Raw genomic sequence first — 16,399 nt, 5'->3', positions numbered from 1 at the left:
AAATGTTTTTTTATCCGGTGCGGCCTAATAACCTGTCTGGCATCCCCAGACCATCCCCTACCCACAAGGAACGGCCTAGGCACGCCAGATATGAACCCTGGGTGACTTGTCGTGAGGCAGACCACGCTAGGAGTTGGCAGCTTTTCCTTAATGGCATGTCGGTTTCCGAGGCGGTGGCAGGGCAGCTGAGTCGCCTCGTCATCGCTGCACCATTACCATGCGTTGTCGCGGCGCCTACCCCAGCCGCTCCTACTTCCCTCCCTTCCCCCCTTTCCGCCTCCGTTTCCCGCCTCGTCGTCGACTATAAAAGATGGCCTTCTCCGTTCTCACCACCTCACTCTCCTCCGCAACCACCTCCGCTGTGCTCACCACTACACGCCTCCGCAACCACCTTGACGTGTAGCCAGGATACCACGCCGCCTGCCCACCACGTACTCCATGGCGAGCCGCAACGGCCGCATGGCGCTTGCGCCTCCGCCTTCGGAGCCGGAGCCCAAGCCTGCAGAGGTCTACGACTCTTCAATTCATGAATGGCAAGGATGCGACACACTAAGTTTCTAGGCTGAGTCACAACGGAAGAATGGAACTTCAGGAGGCTGACTCAACTCCAAGACGACCTAAGCCAACGCCACAACCCACCAGTAAGCGCTTAAGGGTCGACGAGAGAACGGCAAGAACGAACCAGATCGGAGGTGGCGACGACCAGGAAGTGCCGACGACGGTGTACATAGTGCCTCGTAATCCCACAATCTGGGTGGCAACCAATACCGACTCCTATGGGTGCACCAAGAACTCCACGAACCACCTTGCGGCTGCCCGATTCGATGACCGGATCTAGGGTTTTTCCTGGTGGTCGAGGCGGGGAAGCACGAGCAGTGCCATGACGACGCCTCCAACAAGGTGACACTTGCCCATTCTGTTGTAAGAAAAACAATTTCCTATTCTGGCGACGGCGATGGACGGCGGCCATCCGCCGGAGGAGACAGTCCGGCAAGGGACGACGGATCGGTCTCGCCCCCGGTCACGTACTTATTTCCACTTTTGCCTCACGTCTATCTGCGTACTCCCTTTCCGCTTCTAGGCTTCCAGCACTGTCTATCTCCACCCATCGTCTCTCTCTCTCTAAAAAACTCCAACCCACCGCAGGGCCTGCCACCCAGCCGCCGCCTCCGTGCTGACTCCCAAACCCCTAGAGATCGTGGAGAGGCGCGAGGAACTGTATCTGGACGGTATGCGTGGCGGAGAAGATGCGCTGGTAGTTGAGGAGGTGGTTTGCATGGAGGAGGCGGTGAACATGCTGATGGAGCACCTGGTGAGGCCGGCGCTGGGTGGACGCGCCGCCCAGGGCGAGAAGGAGCGCACCATCGCGCAGCAGGTGAGCACATAGAGCTAGCTAGCTGTAGACTGTATCTACTAGCTAGGTCGTTTTATTTTCGTATATCTGAGTGTTTTCTTTTTCTCTGGAATGGATGAGATACTCGGAAATGCTCGACGGTAGCTTGATCTTTTCCCCGGCGATCTTGCTGGCGTTTCAATTGTCGCCGCTGGTGGCAGGGGCATACGTAACCACCGCCGGCCGGTGCTAGATAGCTAGTAGGAATAACACTATGCCACCGCGCGCAACGTGGACTGGGGGTGGCTTCCTCCCCGGGGACGGAGAGGAACCTGTCCTGACCTCGCCGGTAGGAAGCAGGGATGTCGGCGGAGGAGGAAAAATAAGCTAGGCGGCGGGCCTTAATGGTTGTGGCCCCTTACTCCTTAGTGCCCGTTTGTCTGAGCTCCAGCAGAATGATACTCAATGATAAAGCTGGACAGACAGCTGGTCAAATATAAATACAGTATATTACATATATTTGTCTGTTTATACGTACCATATATTACTCCCTCCGGTTCATATTAATTGACTCTAATATGGATGTATCTAGACATATTTTAGTTCTAGATACATCCATATTGGAGTCAATTAATATGAATCGGAGGGAGTAGATGAAATATGTTTAGCACAAAAGTATATTTTCCTTAATAATTATTATTAAATAGAGGATATCATACAAATACTAATTAATGAAATCTGATTAATATGCCATAGACTGAGTACAGCGAAGAGGGCGAGCTAGAAGAGCACTACAATAGTGCCATAGACTGAGTACATCGACAACTATTGTGGAGGTTGACTACGGCTTGCAGACCACCAAGCGTCTTCGAGCGATGCCCGAGGGCCATAGAAGTCGGGGAGGTGCCTAGTCGAGTGGGGTAGGAGGGAGGTCAGCGAGCCGAGGGAGGCGAAGGTCGGCTTGGTCGTCCTGGTAAGAGGCAGTTGACGAGATTTAAAGGCAATATGGACAGTGAGGCGCGCTGGTCGCCGACAACAAAGTCGGTGTCAGACTTCTTCTTCATGGCTAGCTAGAGACAAAGACATGGTTGGGACAAGCTGTGTGGGGGCGCCGAGGCAGAGGACATGTGTGGGGGTGGCATTAGCGGGAAGCGCCGATAGGCAGGGCATGCCGAAGAGGCTGACGGGTGAAACCCTAGGCGCCTCTTCGGCGTGGGTTGCGAGTGGGATAAAAAAGGGTATACATCAGGGATTTAGACCCATTTCTTAAGAGGTGTGCATACTCAGCGATATTCGGGGAAGATAAATAGGGGCAATATCATGCAGCGATATAATCTTCAATTAAGAAGCCGTGGGTACCCAGTTAATGCTTCATGTGTAAGTAAAATAATATAAACACTTAAAGAATCCCACTTATAGAAGCTAAGGATGTGTTTTGTTCCCCGTTACACTTTGTCATGCCGAATTTTAGCAATTTAGCATTGTTCGATTTTTTTTTCCATACTTTAGAGTAGCGGCACTTTATTGTCCATATGGCTCACTTGCCATTGACTGAATTTATTGCCAATTTTTATCATACTGTGCAGCTTCTAAATTTTCAGCCACTCTTTTATGGCTGCCACACTTCCTAAACTTAAATTTAAAGTGTAGTTTTGAACCAATCACCCCTTTGGCTGGGCTCGTGCAAGGAACCAAAGAACCCAGAAGCACAAGTTCCAGCCCAAACAAATAAGCCCTTAGTAGTGAGGTGGTGGGCCTGAACGCGCACATTTGAGGTCCAATGGGCCAGGCTCTACCGAGAAGCACGGCGGCCGTGCGATGCAGAACACGCAACCACACGCGATATGCTAAAAAAAAAAAAAACTGTCGCTGCAGGTCTGGTGCCGCTCCTTCCGCGATGGAGATGGCGGCGGCGGTGGCTGCGGGCTGCGGCGTGGTCTCGTCTCGCGGTTGGAGGCGCCCGCACGGTTTCGTACGTCTGGGCCGCTGTGGGGCAGCCGCTAGGCAGCAGAGGCAAGCCGCGAGCGCCTCTTAGTTTCTCTACTTCTCTTGACAGCGTTGTCACTGAAAATTGCCAATTTTGATATGTTCAATTTTCTTGCAAAATTGGAGAAAGCCATCAAGTGGACCTTGCGATGCTCTTCAAATTTATTTGGATTGGTTTTATGTGAGATAGTTAAATGTATGTTTGGTCTGTCTGTACAATGGCTAGTCTTCTTTACCAGGTCATGAACTTATGATTAGAATTATCCCTGTCAGTTTACTATTATAATGACATCGGTTTATTTTCCCTTTTCTATTCATGGTAATGCCCCTCATTGCATCCATGAAATGCTTCTCGTGTGTGTTCCCTTTGCGTGCACTGTAATTTATAATTTTCTATGTCTGCTTAAATACATTTAAGATGGTGTTTCTTTGTGCATACAAAGGCTTGCAATATATAGCTGGTTAAGTTGCTAACTCATCACACCGGTGTGTGGCTTTGCAGATTCATACAGCTATCATTGTGTACAATTACTACCACAGGAAGATGTTTCCACAGCTTGATTTCGCTGATGCCAAACGGTTCTGTGTGTGTGCTTGTATTTCTGCTGGAGAAGGTTTGCTTGCATACTTGACTATGGTCCATGCGTGCGAGGACAATTCTGGAAAGGAGGAGAGGTTATCTGCTACTGACATTGCAGCAGTACAAGCTTGTGAGATTGCTGCCAAACTCGATGCGAGTAAAGCATCTCCAGACATGGCAATGTGGCCAATATCGAAATTTGCTGTTCTTCTTCTGGACTCGACAAGGAAAAAATGCTTGATTGAGTTTGGTGCTATTACCAAGGGTGTCTGCTCAATCATAGAAAATGAATTTGATGCAACAGCTGGTATTTCACACACTACAAGCCAGCCAGCAGGCCAGGAATCGACAAAGAAAATAAACTTTGGTACTTTGAATGGACTATATTTGCTTCAACAACTAGCACTTTCAGAGGTGGAGTGTAGAACAGGTCAGATTTTATCATTACAACCCTTAATTTATGCATCCATATCTTCCATTTACTATTGTGAGTTTGCAATTCCTCACTTGGATCAGGTGATCAGTAGTATTGCCAACTAGAAATCTTATGTCATCAAACATACTGACCTGAACAGGAAGAAGAGTGTGGATCGAAGTTTCCATTAATATTATAAGAGCATCTCTAGTAGTAACTAAAAAAGTGGGAACCGAAAAACTCTAGTTCAGTCTCCCAAAAACGTGTTTACAACTGTTTGCGGGCTCTGTCCCGCGACAACAACGTCCAAACCCGTAAAACCAGGGTTTTATCACAGAATTCATATGCAGCATGATATAAAACAGAAACATAGAACAACTGATCATAAAGTAATCAAATAATAGTTTTTAGCACACAATAATCATTCAAATTATTACATCAATCAAACAAATAAAAAAATGTCTGAACCAAATTAAAACAATAGTTTCCAAATCATAAAACAAATAATCAAATGTCTCAACAATGGAATGGTCGGATCAAGTGTGGCGATGGCCATGGAGCTTCTAGTGGTGCATTTTCAGATCATAAACGAGCTGGTGATGAGCCGTGGCATTCTCAATCTGTCGATGCGTTTCAAGGAAAGCTTCAATGCGATCGGAATTCCTTTGAGGTTGCACTCGGGTGCCTACATTGTCATAAAAACAGGGCAATTTTAACCCTCTTTCATCTTCAATGATCATGTTGTGAAGAATGACACAACAAGTCATGATGTTGACAAGGGTTTTTTTTGTCCCAAAACCAAGCAGGCCCTCGAACAATAGCAAACCTAGCTTACAGAACACCAAATGCCCTCTCAATGTCTTTGCGGGCTGCTTCTTGAGCCTTGGCAAATTCAGCTTCTATTTTATCTTGGGATCCTTGACGGACTTCACAAAAGTTGCCCAGTCTGGATAAATGCCATCTGCTAGATACTATCCCATTGAATATTCATTATTCATAACTTTGTAATTGCAAGTGAGTGCTTCTCCGTTTGCTAGTTTTGCAAACAAAGGTGATCTATGTAACACGTTTTCCATGTCCATTGCATACAATCAAAACTACCAAGCATTCCAAGCAAACCCCTTTTCTCATGTATCTCCATCAATCTTTTTGTGTCATCTTCACTGGGAGCTCGAAGATAGGTCGGGCCAAACAACTTGATAATCATCCGAGCAAACCTAGGCACGGACTCGGCGGTTGTATCTTCACCAATTCAAAGATACTCATCGGTGTAGTCCGCAGGGATGCCATACGCAATCACCCTCATGGCAGCGGAGATTTTTTTGATAGGGGCTAAAACCCATCACTCCGGCAACATTTCTACGTTGCTTGAAGTAATTTGAGTTTGCTTCGCAAGCCTTCACGATTTTGACGAACAAACTACGGCGCATGCGATACCTTCTACGGAATAGATGCGGCGGATAGGTAGGTACCTCGGCGAAGTAGTCATCCCATAATTTGTATTGTCCGAGGAGGCGATTCCGGTGGATGTGGTTGCGGCCCAATCACCGAGCCGCGCAGCCTACCCAGCAGCTTTGCGCGGTCCTCCAGCTCCTTGACGGCGAGAAGGAGGATGGTGGTCTCGGTGTCGTCGTCCTGGAGCAGCTCCTCCAGGTCGGAATCGTCCGAGGAGGACGAATCCGAGAGATCAACGTCAGCGAACTCCGCGGTCGAGTTCATCTTCGATTCGGCCGGCGCGGTAGGCGGCGGGCCCTGGAGGTGCCGGAGGATCCGCGGGCGTGATGCGGGGCAAGACGCGGGAGCTCCGCTTCGCGGGATTCGGCCGAATCGAGCGGCGGCGGAGGAGGAGTGGCTGCGCGCGGAAGTGGTAAGAGGGTGAGCAGTTGGGACGGGGTGTAACTTCCGCGCACCCTAGATATGGATTCTCATTCGGTTCAGCTACTGAACCCCCACAACTACAGGCCGAGTTGGGTTTTCGGGCGCGGCCTGTAAATTTTTTTTTTGGGACGGACGTGTTTTCAGTTACTGATATGAACCCGTAAACCGGTGGTTATTCAGTTTTCCCACTTTTACGGGCACTACTAGAGATGCTCTAAATGCGACCATTTGTTAGTTATTTTGTCCTCTTCGTACCTCTCACATGCTTTTAACTCGTGTAAAACAATTTAGTTTCAGGAAAAACAGTAACATCAGCAAAGAAAATTAGTTGTTTATTAGTTTCCGTGGCTCTGTTCCTCTTTTGTTTTGGTTGTGTACAACCTACTAATAAAACGGGAGGAGCACCTGCGGAATTATATTAAGAGAAACAACTCAGACGCATAATGCGTGGGAGCTTTTAGCACTGGGTACGCCCTTTTTTTAAAAACAACTCAGGCACAATCCTTTGGGGCCAAGGCTCGAACGCGGGATGGCGGGCTAGGCGCGTAGCTGGACGCATGCCACTAGCCAGCTGGTCGACACCCAGTTCTTGTACATAATGCTAATAACTGAAACCTTATTTATGAACTTGCAAATTGAAAAGAACGTGGGAAACTAGAATGGTTAATTCCAGCCCACGCGTACACGGATCCTCTGACGTGGGAATCCCTGCAGTTCTCTGGATTTCATCTGCTGACATGTGGATCCACTTATGGTGGGCCCCACCTGTGAAAGGTAGAGTTGGGTACGTCAGCGGATCCCTGTCGGTCAGCCATGTATATGATTCTATTGTGAACTTGATTTTAGTAATAGTATGTGCATTTATACACATCGGTTGCTGCTCATTATTGGCAAACTTTTCATCTTAATAGGTATCAAAAGCTCAGAATTGCGTATTCTCGACGAAGCATTTGCATACTCTTTGAGTAAAGAAAGGACGACTACCAAATTATTCATTATGGAGTATAAGAAAATCATGAATACCAAGTTTGTGGAAATTTCTCTACAAGAGTTGATTAGCAGGTTTGCTTTTACCTATTACACATTCAATGGATAATATGTCGGTGGATGTTCCTTTGCTATAGCTCTTCCCTTTTTGTCCTCTGTAGGTAATGCATTCCATGTCTAGGTGATGTTGCTTTGCTTGTGATTATTACATAAATCATGTTTATTTTGTTGCTATTTCTCCTCTAAAATTAGGATGCTTTGCTTAATGATGTATGATTGTTAGCTTTTGCTATTTCTTGATGTTACTTACATTTTTCAGTTTTTCCTCATTGACAGTATGACTGGTCCGGTATTTGTGACCGATCCATTCCCGAAAACAACATCTGTAGTTGAGTACTATCACATTCTTCCATATAAGGAGATTTTGTTCGAACTCCTCCACAGGTAACATAAAATTTGTTTTTAGCTGTTATGTGTGAAACTAGGGCAATAGAACTTGTGGGGTATGATGGTAACCTGACATGTTTCAGGAATTGGCCTGCTGATTGTTCAGTACACGAACAATCACTCCAACATGGGTTGCACTCTATGAGAGATGAAATTTTGGAAGAGCATGACGCAGATAGCACATTTGAGATGCAAAAACAAATTACAGAAGTTTCAACTCGAAAGCAAAACAAGCAAGCAATAGAAGCTAATGGCGCCAATAGCAACCAGAGCTCCAGCACCATTAAGCAAAGGAAAAACAACAAAAGAAAATTTGAAGCATCTAGGGCTACAGCAGCAGAGGGTCCAGATGGTGAGAGCCCTACAATACAAAATAAATCGCTTATTATTGGTGATGTCGAAATTTCAAAACTTGTTACTAATTAGGTCAATAAATGCAGATGCAACAGCAGCAGCAAGCGCAGGACGTACAGCCCTAGAACCCGGTGAGTCATTCTAACCGTATTTATATATTACTGATCATCGTTTCTTACTTGTGTTCTGGTACAATCAAATTCAGGTGTACAAGTGGACAATAAGAAAACACAGAAGTCTACATGTAGCAATATGCCCCAAGATGGCTTTCCTACTGAGGTAAGCTAAATTGCAGTTTAAAAGCATTGAAATACTACAATACTAGCGTGCATTAGCATCATATGCACCTTCTGAAATGGTTATAGAAATAAACCTTCAAATATGATGGCCTGGTAATAACTATAAATTTGGTGGTTCCATCCTTATCGATACAAATGTTATCGTGATGATTTTTGTGCTTTGTTCTATTTGTTTGAGTTTTCCTAAGCACTCTATTATTATAATTAACATGGACTTAGGGCTTCTGCCATAGGTTACCACACGTTGCACATGGATGTTTGGGAAAGTGTGATAGAACACACTTCTTATGTTAAGGATTAGAATAAGGGGGAAGCCGGCCCAACCCAACCCTATCAAATAATGAATAATATCCCATTAATTAAGATCATCTTACTACTCCCTCCATTCCATTTTACATATCCCATTAATTAAGATCATCTTACTACTCCCTCCATTCCATTTTACGGTGACCAAACCACTGATTTGGGGATCCATTTCGGGAAGGGTGGAGCGATCCGCATCTACTATAGGATAAAAAGGAAATACACCTAAAAGTTCAGAATTTACCTTAAAAACAGATACACCTAATAAAAAGGAACGGAGAGAGTAGTTAAGAATATTCTTATCGTCGGGAAAGTATAAAGTGGTTAAGATTAAATCCTACTGTTAGGTGCTAACCATCTCTATATATAAAGAGAGGAGCAACACCCTCCATGCTCAATCAACCATAGAAGTATTTATCCTTTTCAATTTTTCATAGATCAGTTTCCCTCTTGAGCCTGGCCTCATCTACCCTATGATATAGCCATCAATCCATCATAATATCTTCTGGTGACCAAATAGCGGCTGTACGGTAGTCAAGTCTTGGCTAACAGTTGAGTCTGATGACTAGGTGATGGGTATAGCTTTTGTATTACTCTGCTTCAAATTTTATAACTAATTGCTATGTCAGGCACCATATGTTGATCCTGTCATGAAGAACGGTGCTTTGAAACCTCAAAATGTGGAAGTGATGGAAAAGTCAGGTTGTGATAAACCACCCAAGAAAGCTTGTTTTTCTTATTATTGGTCATCCATATTCTTAACCTATGTGTTCCAAATTTCATTGAAGGTGGCGTCACTGAGAATAATGATGATCAGGTGTATGATTTGCTACGATCAATTCTGAAAATACGGGATGAAATTGTATGTTATATGTCTTCTCTTTTATTTTAGAAAAAAGTGATGCGTGTTTCCTAGATAAATATTCTAGTTGAGAATCTGATGTGAACTCATCATGTTCTCTCTTTGTTTCAGTGTCACACGGGATGCATAATTCAAGAGCGATGCGCCCAATGTGATATGGACATTCAGATAATCTTGAATGGTACTATTTTGTTAGGAACCATACATTTCCAAAAGTTCCGTGCATACTTGTGGTGTGGTTGCCCACTGCACTTTGTGACTAACAAATCATCCGGTGGATGTGTGTCAAGTTTTGGAAAGGAGTTTATATATCAAGTTCCAGGTTTCTAGTACTCATCATGTTTATTATGCAGAAAGGAAGATGACGCCCAAAGTGCTGTCAATAAGAGACAAATATAAGGAACCTTGCACAAATATGCTGGAAGTTGTTAATTCATCTTGCACTGGAAATTGCATGCAAACCATGAGCATGGAGAGGAAAACATTGGGGGAGGCACTCGACGAATACAATGCATGCCAGGTAAGAAAAACCTTGAGCAGAACTGATGCATTAGAATTTCAAATGCCACATGTACGTTTGACACTTGGCAGTGCAGGAACTTAACAAGATGTGCAATAGGAGCAACTGGATACATCCAGGATACATAATTGTACCTTCAGCAGCAGAAGGTATATATGAATTTATCTTTTTAATTTTCTGCATGGACAAACATTTGGGTCCTTGGACCACATAGGCATAAGAATTAACAATATCATATTCATTGTATGAAATAGGTCTTTTGCCACATACTTTTCGATTATCGTTTACTGAATGCAGTCCTACAGTTTCCAGCAAGTATTGTGTATCGACATGATACCACACACATTGTCAGATGCCTCAGATCAATGGACCACTTGTTTGTTTACCACATGTTGTGCTCCATTGAAGTGTGAGTTCGGTTCGTTGTTACTAAAGAAGTAAAGACAAATGTGCACCTTTGCAGTCTTTATTAGAGATCACCCCTAGCCATAGCATTGCAATCACTTGTCAAGAGCTGATTAGGTTTTCTGCTAGCAATAACCAGTAACTGTTGTTTGATTGACTATCACCTGTCTCCCTTCTAGAGCTCTCACACATTGTTTTGAGCACTTCTTCACTAGTCTACTTTCGTATATTTTTCAGGAAAGTTCTGTGCCACCGTACATCTTGAAGGCCATGATTTTGAAATAAGCACCACTGGCGATCCTTGTATGACCCCGAGCGAGGCGAAGCGCTCTGCAGCTCTGAATATGATAATCGAGCTTCACAGGAAGAGAGAGAAAGAACGGCAGGCAGAATTGCTTAGTTAAGCTCCGAATGTTGGGAACCGGCAGGCCGCTATAACCTGAGTACTCATTAAAGCCTTGAACCAAACTTCCTGAGAAACTTTATCATGTTGGTAGTTTGTCTATGATTTTACCTTCCAGACGCTGACTCCTCGTGTTGTTGTTGGTGTTACCATTGTTTGTTGAAGTCATTATAAACCGCAGACTGTTATTTGGAAATTATGTGACGATGTAGCTGCACTGTAAGTTTTATGATGCGAGTGAACACAAATTGTCTAGCTATTTCCGTAATTTTGGTTTTTTGATAATGATCGTGAAGTATTTGTTGCTAGCATTTCTCGGCCGATCATTTGGTATTGTCGTTAGTAGCATGCCAAGTGAGCAGCCTAGGTGCTCTTTGTTAGAAAATACTCCCTCCCAAATTAGTTTGGGTTCCCGACGATTCTATTGGAAGCGCTGGAGCAGTCAGCGGTGTGGCGTGGATTTTCATTGGAACGAGTGCTCCTCAAAAATCCCTAAAGCCTCGTTCGGTTTGTTGGGACTGAATCCACGCCTGGAACCAATCCACGCAGGGATTGGGTTGATCCCATCCCATCACCCAATCCAGCGTGAGTCCATATCAGACTAATACCGCTTCATCTCCTAAAAAAACTACTTGTTTGGTTAGACCGCATAGATCGCTTACGAAAAGAAACGTCGCCCTTCACGTGCGCTCTCACGGCGTGGAAATTCTTCCACGAGTCTGTTGGCGAGAATTTTTATCCAGAACAAACGAGTAGGAGTTGGATGGGATCGATCGGGCTGTAAATCCTCCGAGGCGTAAACGAAGGCCTCGCTCGCGCTGGGGTGGAAGAAATTCATCGCGGGGATGGACTGCCGGGATTGGGCCCCTATCCAGATGGATCCATGCCTATTCTGGACTAAACGAACGAGGCCTAAGGGTGTGTTTGGTAGCCCGTGTCACTTCAGATTCACTTTCCCACTAGAGATATCTCACCCCATACAAGCTGACTTGAAATTTTGTGGTGTGTTTGTTAGCTCATATGTGTTGAGAGAATTTGAAGTGATACTTTGTTTGGCAGCTGTATGGGTGGAGATGTGCCGAAAACCTAAGAAATAACAAAGAGGTCCAAAATCTTGCACAAAAGACCTTAAACAAAACAACTAAAAAGCAATCAGGCCCTCAGCCATGCTGGGAGCAGATCGCTGGCGATGGCTGGCCGTGGGGCGCCGGCGATGGTGGGAGGCGGCGGGAGAAGGGCCGTCGGGCGCCGGCGGTGGGGGAAGGAGTGTCGTGGGCCACTGGCTCGTCGGCGGCCTGGCCTGCTGCCTCTCTGTCCGGTGCGGGAGGAGGAAGGGCCGACGCGCGTCTGGCCGCCGGTATGGAGCTGAGGCGCGTCGAGCAGCGTGGTGGTCCAGCGGCGGCGGGGGGCGTCCAGGGGCGGGCGGCGGCGCTCCAGGCCACGGGAAGAGAGAGGAGACGCGTGGTGGGGTGGGGGGAAATGACGTGCGGGGTGGGGGTCTGGGGGGCAGGCCACTACTACAGTGTTTTGCGAGATTAACTCATCCCGGTTACCGCTCATTTCCCCCCACCTAGCTCTCTCCCAACCTTATCCCCTTGAGAGTCTCCTCCCTCCCCCCGGCTCCTCTCCCCCTCTTCTCCGGCGGCCTCGCCGGCCGGAGGGGATGTGGGAGAGGAGGCCGGTCTCATGTATATAGTAGTAGTAGGCTTAGAGTTTGTTCCTTCGTGGAGTATGGCGTTATGCCGTGGCGGCTGATGCTCCTAGTGCTTCTGCGCAGCATTGGGTGGTGGCTGGCGGCGCTCTCCGGCGGATCTCCGTGGTGGTGGTCGGTTTCTGGAGGCGGAGCTGACCAAGCCGTCTTCAATAAGCGCGGTGGCGAACCAGAGCGGGCGGATCCTTGCGATTCTTCTCCTGCTATTGCCCATCGTGGGGATGGGGAAGGAAGAGGGAAAGATCCTGGATTTCGTTGCTGTTCTGGGAAGCGGGGTCGTCCAGAAGCTGCAATCAAGGAGATCATCGGGAGCACATCCCCGGCGGCAACTCGTCGACGGCCTGATGCCGTCCTGCCGCCGACTCTCATGGCCGAAGGGCGGCCGCTCCGAGCGCTGGCTCCGGCAAACTGTCGGTGCTACCTCAACTACTTCCTCCAGGCCAGAGAGCCAGAGGGGAAGATCTTCCTCAGCACCGTCAAGGCGTCCATCACCTGCCTGTCCCAAGTGGTTCCATCCCCGGTGACGGCGTAGGTGGCCATGGCGGCGAGCTTTTTGTCAACATCGGTGGAGAAGGACTCGATGGCGTTTCCACATTTCTTTTCAGGGTCCTTTGTGAAAAACTAGAGGGTGTTTTTGTAATTTTATTTTTCTTTGAGTCCCTCAGTGTAATTTGTAACCCCACCGCTCCTAATTAATGCAGTTTCTGGGGCCTTCTAGGCCCTCCCTGTGTTCAAAAAAAAAAAACTCATCCCGGATGGGCAGCGAAGCTCGATTTAAGCTTCACTCCTCATCGGCTCTGAGCCCTTTTTCGTATATCCTCGGCAGTGTGGAGATGACACGAGACAACCTAACAAATACCGGATCTCCTCAAAATCTCGGTTGAGAGGAGAATTTCTGAGTAGATGCAGGCTACCAAACACACCCTAAACTGTTGCCGGTTACGATTTGGACTTTCCGGTGAAGATGCTCTAAGCGTGAATTTTCAAGTTTTCAGTCTACTCTTCAAAGCAATATCAGTGGGTTGGAATTTTGAGCGTCTAACACAAGGACATGCTGAAATTGTTAATGTTGTGAGCCGGAGAGAGTAGATTCGTTGACAAGGCATGTAGAGCCAAGGCGCGCGATCGGCATTCGCAATCCGAGCACAGATCATGCCGCCCGCTCGCCATAGTGTCGACATCGTCGTACCTCCACGTACCACTTGCCCGCGTGACCGCGCCCACCAACAGCCTCCGTAACAAGATGCCGGTTCAAGCCCCCACGTCGCGACCCGCTGCCCGGTAGGCCCGCCCCTGGCGCTGGCCCGGCGGGCGCCGCACGATCCCAACCGACGGCGGCGGCGCGGCGGTGACGACATCCTCGCCCGCGGCGGGGCCCTCCACCGCTCCGATGTGGAGCTGCATGTGTCCCCTTCCCGTCGCATGCTGTGCTGGTGGGCAGCGCCGCGCCGGCCGGGTATAAATTCGTTAAATTCGTTCCTCGAATCGGAGCCGAATAATCAAATCCGTCGACTGGTCTGGAGTCTGGACACCAGAAGCCCAGGATTGGGTTGGATTATCCCTGGCATCCATGGCGTTCTTCGAGGTGCGCGCCTTCCTTCCTCTGCAGACTGCAGTCCTCTTTCTTTTTTCTTTCTCGGAGCTCGAGGACCGGCAGCGGTCCGCTGCGTCCGTGCGCGCGCGCGACAGTCCCTGATTATCTCCGCGCCAGCTTCTCTGTCGAAATTCGCGAATTGTTGGTGGTAATTATGCGATTCCTCTGTTTCTGTAATGGCAGGAGATGGGGTGGTCGTACGCGCCCCACCTCCGCACCCACCTGCGCCAGCTCGCGGCATCGGTCTCCGCGGCGAGCTGCGAGGGGGACGCGGGCGCGGGCGACGACGAGTGCCGCGACGAGGCGGCGGCCCTGCGGCTCAAGATGGTGGCGGTCGCGGCCATCCTGGTCTCCGGCGCGGTCGGCGTCGCCATCCCGCTCGCCGGCCGCAGGCTCCGCGGCGCTAGCCCGTCCTCCTCCTCCTCCTCGGGCGGCGGCACGTTCGTGCTCGCCAAGGCGTTCGCGGCCGGGGTGATCCTGGCCACCGGGTTCGTGCACATGATGCACGACGCGGAGGAGAAGTTCGCGGACCCGTGCCTGCCGCCCGCGCCCTGGCGCCGGTTCCCCTTCCCGGGCTTCGTCGCCATGCTCGCCGCGCTCGGCACGCTCGTCATGGAGTTCCTCGGCACCCGCTTCTACGAGCGCAAGCACGGCCAGGAGGCCGCCGCCGCGAGCGACGTTGATGATGAGACGGCCGCGCTGCTCGAGGATGGTGCTCTCTCAGGGCGGGTCGCTGGAATGAGCGGTGACGATGGGAAGCAGGACGCCATGCACATCGTGGGGATGCGCGCGCATGCGGCCGCGCACCGGCACAGCCACGCGCAGGGCCACGACGCGTGCGATGGAGGTGCCGTGTACGACGCGCACGGCCACGGGCATGACCATGGCCATGGGAGCGAGGAGAGGCCCTCCCAATCTCGCCATGTAGTTGTCTCGCAGGTATATACAATTCAGGCTGCAAATTTTCTTTTAAAAAAACAGGATTAACATTTACTGACATGTTAAACTAATATGATGCTCACAAAAGTACATCTAGACTTGAGGCAACTAACATATGTCCAACCATAGTATTATAATACAGGATTAACATTTACTTTAAAAAAATACAGGATTAACATTTACTTTTAAAGGTACATACAATTCAGGCTGCAAATTTTCTTTTAAAAAATTACAGGATTAACATTTACTACTGACATGGTAAACTAATATAATATGATGCTCACAAAAGTACATCTAGACTTGAGAAAATTCAGGCAACTAACATATGTCCAACCATAGTATTTCTATGTTTTACTAGTTCAAGAAGCATGTGCATCCTGTGAACTTGGTTTGGTAGGCTATATCTGAATTTTACTACTACTTACTGCACGGATGAATGGAGCAATGATTTCGAATGTAGTAGCATCTCGATAGATGTTTTTAAGTTGGAAATCTGCCAAGTGCGCCAAATACTAACTTTTCTGCATTTTCGACAAGATTCTGGAGCTGGGAATTGTATCGCATTCTGTAATCATCGGGCTATCCTTGGGTGTTTCACAGAGTCCATGCACCATTAAACCTCTGGTTGCTGCCCTCTCCTTCCACCAGTTCTTCGAGGGTTTTGCGTTGGGTGGCTGCATTTCTGAGGTTATTCCCCACTTTATTTATGCTTCCTCACTTGTAGTTAACACCCTTCATGTTAATTGCATGAATTCATTTCGTTTTGTACGGGCAAATGCAGGCTCAGTTCAAGAATTTCTCTGCACTCCTGATGGCTTTCTTCTTTGCCATTACAACACCTGCTGGGATCACGGTGGGGGCGGGGATCGCTTCGTTCTACAACCCCAACAGCCCCAGGGCGTTAATCATAGAGGGCATTCTGGATTCAATGTCGGCTGGTATACTCATCTATATGGCATTAGTGGATCTCATTGCTGCTGATTTCCTTAGCCGGAGGATGAGCTGCAACCCGAGACTGCAAGTCTGCTCGTATGTCGCCTTGTTTCTTGGGGCTATGGCCATGTCATCCCTTGCTATATGGGCTTAGCGTTAGTAAGCAATTTTTGAAGTAAGATGGAGGATTGGGACAAGCTTTTTGGTGTCGTCCAATGCACTAGGACTAGCCAGCTGCCAGATGGGAGGCCTTTTCTTTCTTTCTCTCTTTGTTTATTCTTTTGTTTGTTCTTCTCATGGTCGTAGGCTGTATACGCCTCTCTTGTCATACAAAATGAAGTTCCTCTTTAGGATACATTGTGGTGGTAGAGAATAGAAATGAATTAGTTCAGGGAATAAGGAACTTTTGAGTCCCACCAGTCTTTGCATATGTACATTTCATCCTCAGTG

At 47.9% G+C, this 16,399-nt stretch overlaps 2 protein-coding genes across 4 annotated transcripts; both read left to right on the top strand.

Moving 5' to 3' along the window:
- The first annotated feature begins 3,210 nt into the window (after positions 1–3,210).
- Positions 3,211–11,080, top strand: LOC124693891. Of its 3 annotated transcripts, none has more exons than XM_047227151.1 (13): positions 3,211–3,305; positions 3,822–4,329; positions 7,104–7,254; positions 7,516–7,623; positions 7,710–7,978; positions 8,067–8,111; positions 8,186–8,259; positions 9,212–9,284; positions 9,371–9,444; positions 9,556–9,625; positions 9,798–9,964; positions 10,041–10,113; positions 10,607–11,080. In XM_047227151.1, the coding sequence occupies exons 1-13, from the start codon at positions 3,231–3,233 to the stop codon at positions 10,771–10,773; spliced, it is 1,854 nt and encodes a 617-aa protein (XP_047083107.1). In that variant the 5' UTR covers positions 3,211–3,230; the 3' UTR covers positions 10,774–11,080. The 3 variants fall into 3 exon arrangements, with proteins under 3 accessions (XP_047083107.1, XP_047083106.1, XP_047083108.1); XM_047227150.1 differs by having other exon boundaries at positions 7,101–7,254; XM_047227152.1 differs by having other exon boundaries at positions 3,262–3,346; positions 7,101–7,254.
- Positions 11,081–14,005: 2,925 nt separating this feature from the next.
- On the top strand, positions 14,006–16,184 carry LOC124683684 (zinc transporter 10-like). The gene is made up of 4 exons (XM_047218151.1): positions 14,006–14,068; positions 14,261–15,016; positions 15,554–15,703; positions 15,798–16,184. Exons 1-4 carry the CDS (start codon positions 14,054–14,056, stop codon positions 16,101–16,103), a joined length of 1,227 nt encoding a protein of 408 aa, XP_047074107.1. The 5' UTR covers positions 14,006–14,053; the 3' UTR covers positions 16,104–16,184.
- The last annotated feature ends 215 nt before the right edge of the window (positions 16,185–16,399 follow it).

This window comes from Lolium rigidum, chromosome 1 (genome assembly GCF_022539505.1).
Source record: "Lolium rigidum isolate FL_2022 chromosome 1, APGP_CSIRO_Lrig_0.1, whole genome shotgun sequence".
Lineage (NCBI taxonomy): Eukaryota > Viridiplantae > Streptophyta > Magnoliopsida > Poales > Poaceae > Lolium > Lolium rigidum.
The sequence above is the reverse complement of the archived record's forward strand: the minus strand, read 5'-3'. Positions and strand labels throughout refer to the sequence as shown.